The 13,926-nt window shown below is 39.2% G+C and overlaps 1 protein-coding gene across 1 annotated transcript; it reads right to left on the bottom strand.

Moving 5' to 3' along the window:
* Window positions 1-7,454: 7,454 nt before the first annotated feature.
* Window positions 7,455-8,625, bottom strand: LOC112170416 (eukaryotic translation initiation factor 3 subunit A). Its single transcript, XM_024307704.2, has 3 exons — window positions 8,569-8,625; window positions 7,821-8,036; window positions 7,455-7,712 (listed from the first exon to the last, which is right to left on the bottom strand). Exons 2-3 carry the CDS (start codon window positions 8,034-8,036, stop codon window positions 7,470-7,472), a joined length of 459 nt encoding a protein of 152 aa, XP_024163472.1. The 5' UTR covers window positions 8,569-8,625; the 3' UTR covers window positions 7,455-7,469.
* Window positions 8,626-13,926: the final 5,301 nt, after the last annotated feature.

Here is a 13,926-nt window from a genome sequence, read left to right on the forward strand (position 1 = left end):
GGATTAATTAGACAATGTTCAATTAATTAAACAAATGTTTAATTAATTAGACAATTGTTTAATTATAGAAGGAGGCACGTGGGCTATGCAAACAGAATCAAGAGATGGTTTGATTAACATAATCATCTCCACCAATGAGTTTGTGACACGCAGCAAGAAGAAAAGAAAAGACCAGATTTTCTTCTTCAATCCCAGCCACCCACACCGACCATTGCTTTTTCTTCTTTAATCACAACCATCCATTACTCATCCAATTTCTCTCCTCACGACCAGCCACTCCTTTTAATTGATGGATTCATCATTTGACTGGGAGAGAACCCTACGAAAGACACCCTTTCTGCAGTAGCTGCACCACCACAAAACAGAGGCAGCCCTTTGGGCTGTTCACTTCCCCATCTTTCTCCACCATTTTTTCATATTTTCTTTAGTTTTATTTTAGAGATTTGAAGGATTTACTCACCCAAAGCTTCAAAGAATTCATTAAGGGTTCAATCTCCACAAGATTCAAGATTTGGGTATTTTGTGGGGTTGTAAGTCAAGACTAATCATGCTAGCTTCATAGCTATTTGTGACTATCTTTGTTTTCTCCTACACTTCTATACTCTTTTCCCTTTGAATTTTGTATCTTTGTTGTTCATAATTATGGGTTGTGAGTAATTTTCTTGTTGGTGGTTAGGGTTGTGTCCCTAACCCAAATTTTGTGTAAAAGATATTTAATTTAATGTAATGATGCAATTTTCATATGATGGATGCTTATATCTATTTTTGTTGGGTTAAAATGCATGTCTAGGAGCCTAGTCAACTCTAGGGTGTGTATTTTGAGCATGGCTAAGACGGAGTTAGAGGCTTGACCCCCTCTAATTCCTAAGCTAGAAACCTTCAATTTCGTATTCGAGGGGTTATAAGCATGGTGATTTACACCCGTTGCGTGATTGCGCGGGCGGGTCACTTAGTAGTCTAATTCCTCGATGTCGACGCCTCTTGATGTGAATTAGGGACCCTTGAACAGGTTCTAATTCATGTCAAGTGAGTCCCTACGACCCTTGAACCGGAATAGAAATACCATGAAAGGGAATTTCGGTCCTTGAGCCTTGAACTGCCTTTGATACGACTACCGCCAAAGTAGGAGATTTGCATCTACATTATATTAGCTTCCAACACATAGAATTTGGGTGAAGGAGCCTCCCTAGCACCCGACATTCCCATCTATTTGGTTTACACTTTTATTAATTTCTTTGCATTTTTATTAATTGATTTACATTTCATTACTTTTTGTTAACCTAAAATCAACTCTCAAAATATTGAATTTATACCTCATTGTAAATAGTCATCACTAGGCTCTTAGTTTTGATTAGGCTTGGGTGAAAACCAAAGCCGAGCATTGCTAAGGCTTGGTGCCTTAGATTAGCATTTTTATTTTTTATCTTTTTCTTTTGCATTTGTTTGCTTAGTGACTTTAGTTCCGACCACTCAAGGATTGTGGGTTAGCCACTAATCCCCGTGGTACGTTAATTTTGAGCACAATATTTCCCTATCTTGACAACGATACGTACGCTTGCGTAAATGTGTATCAAGTCAGTAAAGGTCATGCAAATGAAGCCCGGCCCGACCCTTTAAGCCCATCCAATTAAGCCCTAATAATTTTCTATTTTTTCTATTTTTTAAATATGTTTCTCTTTAGTCTATAACATACAACTTATCTATTTTTTGTAATTGATTTCCTAAGCTTTATTTTCTCTAATTTTTGTTTCCTATGTTAAACAAGAATTAATTTTGAGTGGTTTAGAGTGATAGTTACTTGAATATAACCATCTTAACTAATATTTATAAATGTTATAACTTACAAGTTAATTCCAATATATATATTTATATTAAATATGATCCACAAAAAATAATCAGTCTTGTATTACCTATATAACCATTAAGCCACATTTTGAGCTAAAAAACAAAAGTAATATATTTCTTTTTGTTAAACAAATTAAGGCCCATTTCGGCCCTATTTCGCCCTATTCGGAGGGCCGGCCCTTTCGGCCCTAGTGACTCGGGCCTTTTCGAGTGGGTAAGGGTTAGCATATTTAAGCCCCGGCCCAACCCTATCCGGCCCTAAGTTTTGTTGACTTTAACTAGGCTCCGCCTGGCTCGACCCTAAGCCCTAAAATTTAGAGTAAGGCCTGCCCTAGCCCGGCCCATGATGACCCCTATATTGACGAGCGCCTAAACCGAAGCAAATCTTTCACATGCTAGTTCTGAAGATTAATGGTCATTCTCTCAAGAACCAGTGGACTTAAAAGTAGAGATTTGATGATATCTAATTCAGCAAGTCACAGTTGAGTAAATGTGAAATTGTAATCCTTATCCGACATGACTTCAATTCTCCAAAGATAACTCCTCTAATCATTTTGGCAGGCATTCAGAAAGGTCCACAACATCAAATCATGAAGTACAATAAAATTTGATATGTAGATTGACTTCACAAATTAGTACGCTAGTCTGTGACTACTTCACTTTTGTATCAAATTAGTTTACCTCTATATTTAACTAAGTGTATTTGATGTATCGGTACCATAAAATTTTTCTAAATGAAATTTGTGTAAAGTGTTTTACAATTTTTTACCAATTTGTTTATAATTATAACCATTGTAGGAGTTGTTAAATCACAATGCTGTTTCTTGTTGTTGGAGAAACTATATCTTATTTTTCAATAAACCAACGCTAGGATAATTGCCAAACAACAATTTAAAAACTTGGGGAGGTGATGATTTAGTTGCAGTGGGTAGCAGAGGATTACTAGGGGCAATGTTTCTTTCTCGCTGTTGTAGAATGAACATAAAAGAACTTGAGAGATGGAGAGAGTTTTGATGCTAAGAATGGAGTGTAATATGTTCTGTATTCATCTCATAACATGGATGAGAAATGGACTACATATAGTGGAAGACAAGGAACATGTAACCTAAAGTCCTCCTTAAAACAAGGACCCCTAAAGTCCTCCTTAAAACATGGAACCCCTAAAACTAGGAAGAGAAAGGCATTTACATGATATAGCCATTACAACACATTTATACTATAACACTCCCCCTTGGATATTTCATGTCAATAGTGTTGCCTAGGCCGTGCGCTTCTAAGTTGCCTCATTAAAAACCTTGCCAAGTAATAAAAACCCTGTGGGAAAAAACAACCTTGGTCAAAGGAGAAAAAGAGCACAACGCGCATGAGTGTGGAGTAGTAATATCACAGCTTCAGAGATAAATGGAGTCTTCTTATCAGCATCAGAAGTAGGTAGTATGTCGACGAGGGGGATGCATTTAGATTTTTCTACACCAAAACCTTGCCCGGTAAACCCAGTGGGAAAAACCCTTGGTCGAAGGGAAAATATGAGCAAATGCATATATGTTGAATCAAAACATCTTCAGGATGTAGTATAAGTGGAGTGACCATGCTAAAGATGTGCCTCGTTAAAACCTTGCCAGGTAACAAAACCCAGTGGGACAAAATAACCCTGGACGAAGGACAAAAGAGTACACGGGGTCAAGTGGGTATGCTTCTGGATACTCCCCCTGATTTCAACTCCCCCTGAAAATATAATCATGGGAGTTCGGATAACTTTCTCAATCCGATACTCTTCACATGTTTCTCGAAAGGGGATTTTGGTAATGACTTAGTAAATAATTCTACTACATTATCCTCTAATCTGATCTGATTTACTTCAATATTTAGAAGTGCTTGTTGTAGCTGATTGTAGAAGAATTTAGGAGATATATGCTTGGTATTGTCGCCCTTAATAAAACCTAATTTCATTTGCTCAATACAGGCAGCATTATCCTCGTAAATGCATGTAGGTTCATTTGAGGTAGACTTCAAACGACAAGTTCCTCGAACATGTCTAATTACAGACCTTAGCCATATGCATTCATGCATAACTTCATGTAGAGCAATAATCTCTGCATGATTTGAGGAAGTAGCAACAAGGGTCTGCTTTGTAGACCTCCAAGATATCGCAGTGCTTCCTATGGTAAAGACATAACCTATTTGGGAGCGACCTTTGTGAGGGTCAGAGAGAGATACCCTGCATCAGCAAAACCCATCAAGACATCGTTGTCATTTTGATGGAGGGGAGGAGGAGGACGTTGGCCACCACGGACGGCAGTGCCACCATCTACGTTACGGAAGGTGGCATTCTGCCTTATGGGGTCCGATCCCATACTTCCGTTATTTCACTTCTCTCTGTAGGGATAAAATAAGCCCATATCAATCATACCTCTCAAGTATCGAAAGATTGTCTTTATACCAATCCAATGGCGGCGTGTTGGCGCAAAGCTATGTTGAGCTAACAAGTTTACTGCGAATGAGATATTCGGTCTTGTGCATTGAGTTAAGTACAATAATGCGCCTATTGCACTTAGGTAGGGCACTTCTGCCTCTAACAATTCTTTGTACTCATCCCGTGGACGAAACGGATCTTTTCTGAGCTCAAGACTTCGGCTGATCATGGGAGTACTCACAGGCTTTGCTTTATCTTCATTAAAGCGCCTTAGTAATTTTCGAGAATATGCAGACTAATGGATCATAATCCCATCATTACGGTGCTCGAGTTCTACTCCGAGACAAAACCATGTTTTCCCAAAATCTTTCATCTCAAGTTCAGATTTCAAGTATTTAGCAGTTTTCTTTAACTCATCTAGGGTTCCAATTAGGCCCATGTCGTCGACATAAACTGCTACAATTGCAAATCCGGAACTTGTCCTTTTTTATAAACACGCATGGGCATATTTCATTGTTGACATATCCCTTCCCAATCAAGTAGTCAATTTGACGGTTATACCACATCCGTCCGGATTGTTTCAATCCATATAGTGAGCGTTCCAATTTTATAGAAACACTACTACAAAAAGGTCATCAGACGACGATGGATTTGTGTTGTGTGATGACCAAGCTCACCGTGGTCTAAGTGAGTGTTGTGTGATTGAAAAATCAGACAACGGTGATTTCACCGTTGTGTGATAATAGTTTGCTCAACAGAAATACCTATTTCCGTTGTGTGAGTTCTGCGCAGCATGTGCCTGGCATGGCATGCGCGGCGATGCCTTGGCACATTCAGACAACAGAAGATGAAATTTTGCTGTTGTCTGAAATACATAACACACAACAGGTATGACTTATTCTTTGTTGTCTGAGATTCATAACACACAACGGATATAACTCATTCTTTGTTGTCTGAGATTCATAACACACAACGGATATAACTCATTATTTGTTGTCTGAGACTACTAACAGACAACGGATATAACTTAATATTTGTTGTCTGAGGTAAGTAACACACAACTGAAGTAAAATGATCTCCCTTGTCTGTTGATTACTCAGACAACAGTGATCATTTTATTTCTGTTGTGTGTTATGAATCTCACACAACAGAATTTTGTTTTCTTTTGTTGTTGGTTGTTAGTTCACACAACAACTATATTTGGTTATCCGTTGTGTGAATACTGTAATCAATTGGGTACCAACTAGTGACTGTTGTAGGAGAAGCCTCAATTTTGAACTCTTTTACATTCATACAACACATTGTTTTGTATTGTGTTGTATGACAAACCCTTGAACAACAAGAAGAATATCGATATAAATGTTTGTCCAGAATAATGCTCAATATATTACCATATAAACAATACTCTAATCCATATATATCATTCAAGTACCATTATTCAAGCATCAATACATTCAAGTAACAAGATAATGCACCAAACAAGAGCATTCGCTTCTACAAAAATCTTCGTCACTCCAAGATATGCCTTAAGTTGATCCTTTATTTACTCCTTCGTCAAATTAGGTTCCTGGTTTTATCTAGCAGGCACTCCTCAGTAGTGAGGCAAGTCCCTAAAGGAAGAAAGCAATTTATGATTAACAAAATAAGATGACAACTGTGCTTACACAGAACGAGCTTTCATAGTGCCTTGATTGTTACCTTCTCCATCTGGCCAGGATGCTTAGTCATTGGAGGCAGATTAGAGGAAATGCTATCTACTTTATCTGTACATTCTAATATTGACTTTTGTATTGCTGGAGCAACTTCCTTCAGTTGATTAATGAGGACCTATACAAGTTACAATTGGAAAATCTCAGCACGGCATCAGATGATTATACAAGGACATTCAAGAAAAATGAATTTTGCATCGCGGGAATTCTAGAAGGCGTATCCACCACTTGTGTCTCAATTTCATAATTGCCTGCCTTACGATGTCTATTCAGTTCTAGGAGTCCAAGCATACTAGGATTCACTATCCCACATCCCCTCATACCAACAAAAATAACTCAAATTGAAATACTTAATTTAATGTCATATATGAATATTCAAATGAATAACAACTTCATTACAAGTTTATGTTAGATGTCTACCATGTTAGACAAGAATTGGTTCTAACTTCTACATAAGTCCAAACTGAGAAGCTGGAAGCACTTTAGCCATAACCAGTTCAGTTAAAGCATAAGCTTACCTGAAAGCTAACCAAGTGCTGCTGATGTTCAGCTAGTGTTGCAGCTAATGACTCGGCATGACCACTTGAACTGCCTTCATGCGCACTTCTTAGAATTTCTGGACCCTCTCCCTCATTAGCTTTTGCCTACAAATTACCATTTGCACAATACAGATTCAATTACTGAGAGGTTGTAGACCCAAGTCAGCATATAAGCACGACTAAAAGAATGCAATCTTTCAAATCATTTTCCCAACAAAATCAAAAACATAATTCCAAGAGCTTACCATATGAAGTGACTGTTTATGAATACGCTGTAAAGCATGTGTCCAACGCCTGATAATTTCTGCCACGTCAACAGTTGGGTGGATAAACGCCTAATAAAATCCATTCAGAATTTATGCAAACAAGAGGTATAGTTAAGTACAAAATCAACTCACCTGCTGGAGCAACCTCAAAGTACCAAGCTTTTCAAGTGCAGGAACATATTGAGACAGTTGCACTTCAGGAACAGAAGAAGCTGAAGCCAGCTTACCCCCAAATTTTGAGATTTTAGTCAACAGTGGTTGTATCTTTACAGCAAGGTCGAGAGGTAGAAATTCATGCTCCAGGAGATGGAAGAGATCCTTTACTTCCTGGGTTGCACAGCTCAAGACACCTTTGGAGACCTGAAAACACAAAAACAAATAAGACCATACTGAAAAAACAATTAAAAAAAAGACAGCATTTCCAAAGAAGCACAAAATTTCAATTTGCAAGCCATTATTAGTAAATACTAGTTTTGGATAAGCATCATGACTAGCCCAGAAAAACAGTCGTTCATTCACACCAATATTAATAAGTGCCAAGGTTTATGGAAAATGATATATGAATTTCAAAATATCGAAAAAGGTGGCCTGAATATAATTTGATTCATAAATAGTTGATGATCAACTAACAGCACCTTAAGAAGCTTGACCCAGGTTATATTAAACCATAATACCTCCTTAAAAATGTAATAATTGTCTATGACCCAAGCTTGACAACAGATGATGCTATTAACTGCAAATCCTTCTGGCTTAAGTTTTTGTTAAAGCTTTTCTGAAGCGAGAATAGCTTGAACCATGCATAAGCATGATTAAGGTGGCTAGCAGAAATCCAAAAAATTTCTGTGAGCTTCGCATAGTAAACCACCATCAACGATGGTTTAGGGGTTTTCTTAACCATGCACATCAATCCATGAATATCTTCAACAGAGCGGAACGCTTCCTACAGATAGCATAATGGCAAAAGGATTAAGAGATAGAAATGGACATATTTTGCACTTTGTCGACAAAATGAACACATAAAAAATATACTCAAAAAGAATTCAGACACCTGCCACAGTTCAAGTTCAGTAGCTATCTTCAGCTGCTCAAATCTAGTATCAAGATACAGTTGCAAGCTCTCAGGTGCAGATAGGTCAGGTCGGTCTCTTTGATCTCTATACTTGTTCAGATTAGCCAGATGATTCCTGATGATTTCACATAACCTTCGAAACTCCGTAGTTCGTTTGTATTGCTTGCAGAACTGAAAGGCTCGATGTGCCGTCATCTATAAATGAAAGGTTTCAATTAAAACTGAATGCTTTAATGCAAATTACAATAATGAGCGGAATAATGCTATTCAACACAAACCAAATATGTACACTCTGTAATAAAAATAGACAATTTAATCGAATATAACATATGTTATGTTATACACGGCATTACTGCAGATGGTAAAAGCATAAGCAAAAATGGCAGCATGATTCAAGGTAGTGCATGAAGTGGAAGGCCATAAAAATGGCAACATTAATACTTAAAAAATTAATCTAAACAACATCAAAGCACAAGGAAAAACTAGAGCCCGTGAACAAGCCATGCAAATCCTCTCAATAGCAGTAGAACTGTAGAAGTAACAGAAACTTGGAGAACGCATAGAGATCACAAAATAATCAGAAGGCAAGGGAAGCAAAGTATAAGAACCATAGAGACCCATGAATATAGATTTTACATACTATTTTAACTTTATGAACACAAATGGTAATGAACAATATGATCAAAACAACCAATTGGAATCTTTATCTGAACAAGAAATACAGTACCGCATAAAGGGCCTCCAACTTTGAGTTGTTGCGCAAGATCTCAAGCACTGTTCTGTCATCTGAGCCACAAACACATATTTTAGATCTGGTGAGAATCGCAATCGCCGCGGAAATCATCTCAATTCAAACACGATACACACACCAGTTAATCAGTGAAAAACTTAAAAAGGATCCAAATCCAAACAGTTTTTTGACCACATTGGAACTTTCATTAGGTATTGGTCTGGGCAGACACGTCAACACTCATAAAGCACCGAACTTTCAATTCTAATGCCATAAATTGGTTGATTGAGAAGAAAACAAATTCTGTTCTTACACATAGCTACATTTCCCTGCTTTAATTTAGCAGTCATTTCTGGATTAAACAAAACTACAACCTCACTTTATCGGTAGATTTCAGACTTTCTACTCATAAACAAGCTCCATTCCACTCAAAAACCGAATGAACTAACTACGAAAACGGTAAAAAAAAAAAAAAAACAATAACAGGAGAAATAAATCATCAACCAACCTCGGTCCACAACATGTAGCAAGTGATGAAACCCTCGAATTGCTCCTGGGAAGCGCCCCTTGCGATTCGAGCTCGCTAAAAATCCCTTGCACAACCTTCACAACCAAAAATCACACCAAAATTTCAAACACCAACACAATGCCTAATTCAACAAGCACCAAAACCAAAGCATCAAAAAAAGAAAAAGGAAAAAAGGAATCAATCTTCAAGCTTTTTTCACCTTACGAAAATCGCGAGATTGCGTAGAATCGAAGATTGGCCAGACCTTATCGAAATCCTGCAAGATCATCAAAAACGCGGTGTCACGTAAAACGACGACGTAGAGAGCGACATCAAAATCGAGGGATTGGAATTCGGTGTGTTATTATTACCTTGGCAGATTGAATTGGGCCACGGAGGGAAGAAAGGATGAAGTAGAGGAGCTGCTCGCCGAGTTTGGGGTTGGAGTGGCGGAAGAACCCGACCCGGGGAGTGGAGTTGGAGGCTCCGAGTCCGATAATGGCCGGGGGAGGAGGCCATTGCTGGGTGTTGGAATCGCCGTTCAGGGTGTGGTTGTGGTCGGGGGAGGAAGATTTTAGGGTTGGGGTTTGAAAGGGGGTGATGAGATTGAAGAAGAAGAGAGCATGAAATTGAGACAAGAGAGATCGAGAGACTGAGAGAGAGGGGTTTCGAGACGATTGGGAGAGTCGTGGGGAGGGGTGGTGGAGAGAGACGGGGTTTCACAACTGAGAGAGCTCGAGAGAATTTGTTTCATTTTTCTTTCGACACGATGTGGCTTGGGAGGAACAATTAAACTTCCAACAAATTCTAAAGTTGCTCACACAACAGAAACCTAACAAACTGTTGTAAGAGTATCAAAATGTCAAAACATGGAGGGAAATCTGCCGCATACAGCAATTTGGCTCAAAATGTTGCCGCCTATATGTTCCCACTTTCACACAACAGAAAAGTATAACTTCTGTTGTCTGATTTCTACAGCTTGCACTAGGTTTACCTTGTGGAAGACATTCAATCAAGCGTCCTCAAAATTTGGCATTCAGTTTTCAATCACACAACGGAAATTATAAAGCACCGTTGTATCAAGTAGCACAAATTTCAGATTTCAAGAGGCAACCAAGGCTCCAAAGTGGAGGGAAATCTGCCGCTAATTTTTTTAGGACTCAGACGACAGACATTACTTAAATCCGTTGTGCAATGTAGTTCTGATAAAAAAGTTATCACTTTGTTGGCATTCACACAACGGAATATAACAAGTACCGTTGTGCAATAAAGCTTACTTAAACACACAACGGATGATTTCTGTTCCGTTGTGTGATTAGTGTTGTGTGATTAACTTTTTGTAGTAGTGAAAACGCGCTCCGTGGTTTAGAGCCACTTGACTTGGGTAATTGAAGTCCATCTGGAACCTTCATATGTATCTCTGAATCTAGATCCCCATAGCGATACGTTGTAACCACATCCATAAGCTATATGTCAAGTTTTTTCAGAAACTACCAAACTGACAAGGTAGCGGAATGTTTTAACATTCATTACGTGAGAATATGTCTCCTCGTAGTCAATTCCAGGGTGTTGAGAGAAACCTTGCGCCACAAGGCGGGCTTTGTATCTAACAACCTCATTTTTGTCATTATGCTTTCTAACAAAGACCCATTTATGGCCCACATGTTTTATACTTGGGGGTGTCAACGTTATAGGCCCAAATACCTGTCTCTTTGTCAGTGAATCCAATTCAACTTGGATCGCATCTTTCCATTTAAGCCAATCTGCTTTTCGTTGACATTCTTCAATGGAGCGAGGTTCGATATCATCGTGTTCTATAATTCCTTGAGCAATAGAGTATGCAAACACAAGATCAAGGATAATAGAATCTCTATTGAACGTCTCATGTACACTAGTGTAATTCATGGAGATCTCCCTATTCTCTGGAATTGGTTCTAACATTGAAGCATCCCCTAATGATATCTCTTGGATATAACCATAATCCGGAATATCTTCATGAGACGGTTTATTTATATCGATGATTAATGGATCTCTTTATGTCAAACTCGCTTTATTTCTTCTGCAAGAATCCATCAAATTGGTCCTCCCACGTTTCCTTGCTGGGAACCCGGCCTGAGCCACATTGCTATCACCATTAGTGGTGGCGGCGCCATGCTCAATACCCCTAGGGGTGGCGCCATGTCCATGATTTTTAGGGACATCAATCCTTGCAAGCACGTTTGCAGCAAGTATATGTGATCTTGTCACTTTAGCGATATCAGAAAACACATCAGGCATCGAATCTGCTACGTTCTGAAGATCGAGAATTCTCCGCACTTCAATTTCAGACTGTGCGGTTCGGGGATCAAAATGAGACAAAGTGGGGACAGACCATGACAATTCCTGTCGTTCCTGTTGAACATTAGTTCTTATCTCCTCCTAACGACGGGAAGACTGTCTCATCAAAGTGACAATCCGTAAATCTAGCAGTAAATAGATCGCCTGTCAAGGGTTCTAAGTAGCGGATAATGGTTGGAGAGTCATATCCAACATAAATGCCTAAGTTTTTGAGGACCCATTTTGGTGCGCTGTGGCGGCGCAATTAGCACATAAACTGCACACCCAAATATGCGTAAGTGTGAGACATCAGGCTCATACCCAGTCACCATCTAGGACGTAGAAAAGGGTTGAGTGGCAGTGGGTCTCAAATGAATAAGCACAACTGTATGCAATATTGCATAGCCCCAAGCAGAAACAGGGAGATTGGTGCGCATAACCAATGCTCTAGCAACCATTTGAAGTCTTTTAATGGCAGCTTCTGCGAGACCATTTTGGGTGTGAACATGGGGGACAGGGTGTTCAACCTCAATCCCAACGGACATGCAATAATCATCAAAAAAATTTGATGTAAACTCTCTAGCATTATCAAGACGAATTGACTTAATAGGATGATCAGGGTGGTGAGCCCTTAATTTTATGATTTGTGCTAGGAGTTTAGCAAACGCTGCATTTCTTGTGGATAAGAGCATGACATGTGACCAGCGTATCGATGCATCAACCAACACCATAAAATATCTAAATGGTCCGCAAGTTGGTTGAATAGGTCCACAAATATCACCTTGGATTCTTTGCAAGAATGGAATATTTTTGTTAGTGTCCTTTGCATAGGATGGTCTTGATCCTAATTTTGCTAAAGAGCAGGCTTTGCAAAACGAAAGATGGGCTTTAGAAGCAACTAGGGAAGAATCCGGTTGAGCCACGAAGTCACAATTAACTTTAGAAGTAGAAAAATGAACCAAGGAGGCATTGGTGGTGTCAATACCACTTTTGGGCCGCAGGGGGTAGGCAGCGCCAGCCCTACCTTGGACTGAATTTCGGTTCTGACTTCTTTTCTTTTTGAAAAAATGGATGTCCGTGTGAAGTCTTTAATATACAGATCATCATATCACGACCTAGATGTCCCAAACGGTCGTGCCAAAGCCTATATGTGTCAAAATCCCATAAGTCATCTTTTATGACATGGTTTGATTCAATAACTCGAATAGTGGTTGCATACAACCCACTAGAGCGACACATAAGTTTCTCTAATACTCGTTTATGTCCGTAGTCATTAGAGGTGATGCAAATGAACTCTCGTCCATTCTCACAATGTATTTCCACATGAAAACCATTGGCTCTTATAACTTTAAAACTTAATAGGGTTCTTCCAGCCCTAGGAGCATATAGAGCTTCGGTGACATTAATACTTGTGCCATTTGGCAACATAAATTGAGCTGGTCCTCGACCATGAATCAATTGTGATGGTCCAGCCATCATAGTCACTGAAGATCGACTAGGAGTCATCCGTAGAAATAGTTGCCTGTGTCGCAATATAATATGTGTGGTGCCACTATCAACAAGGCATTCCAACTCTCCGGAAAACATACTGAAAAATAATAAAGTTTGGAATTAAAATATGTCCATGACATTGAATGCGATACTTTATTAATAAAAATAGCCAATGATTACATCAAAGTTTCTTTAACCAAAGTCTAATCCAAATTGAAAATCAAACTTAGACAAATTGTAGTCACTCTATCCATTTGGTAACTCCAATCAAATATGACCAGGAAAGTAGTGAGAGATGTTGGTAGAGCGAGGCTCTCTTAAGTACCATATCTCAATTACTTTCCTAGACATCATATTTCATTGGATGCGCCACATGAGAAAGAGTTAATACAATTGTCATTTATTGACTAAGGCATATTGCCATTACATACTTCTTGGAAAAAAAAAAAAAAAGGACTATTCCAATCAAAGTCTGTGGCATCCTTGTGCACTTCATCTTCAGCTTTGAAGTCCTATATAGTGAGATTGACATCTTCACCATCTTCTTCTTTTGCAAGGTAAACTTCTTGCTCCCTCAGGTTCTTGTATACCCTGTATCTTGCAGCTAGTAGCTCGCTTGCTTTGCATTGCTTGAACCAATGCTCACTTGATCCACATCGATGACACACATCATTGTGGTTGCCTCCCTTCAATTGAGGTGCACGTTGTGGACGTTCCCTAGGAGGGTTGGTGCCACCACCACGACCTATGGCGCCACCACCGCGGCCATCCTCTCTCACGTGTGGCATTGCCACCACATGTATCTGCACCAAACTTGCAGGTTCCTTCCTTGTCAGGGTGGTTATATGGACCCATACGTCCTTCATGTCCCTTATTCTTAGGGTTCCGCTCCTTGCCCTCTTTTGGGTGCATTATAATTCGCCTCATGAACGCTCTTAGTTCCAATGGGCCTTGAATTATAATTCCTCACGAGTATGTTATCATGTTTCTCAACTACAGACATAACATTGATAAGCTGACCTCGTGATCCGTCCAGCATT

The sequence above is a fragment of the Rosa chinensis genome, chromosome 6, assembly GCF_002994745.2.
Source record: "Rosa chinensis cultivar Old Blush chromosome 6, RchiOBHm-V2, whole genome shotgun sequence".
Lineage (NCBI taxonomy): Eukaryota > Viridiplantae > Streptophyta > Magnoliopsida > Rosales > Rosaceae > Rosa > Rosa chinensis.

Excerpts from the sequence above, each read along its gene's own strand:
- LOC112170416 (XM_024307704.2), bottom strand. The coding sequence starts at position 8,036 with ATGACGGCACATCGAGCCTTTCAGTTCTGCAAGCAATACAAACGAACT. Across the intron at positions 7,713-7,820 it reads CTGAACTTGAACTGTGGCAG|GAAGCGTTCCGCTCTGTTGA; the intron begins GTGTCTGAATTC and ends TGCTATCTGTAG.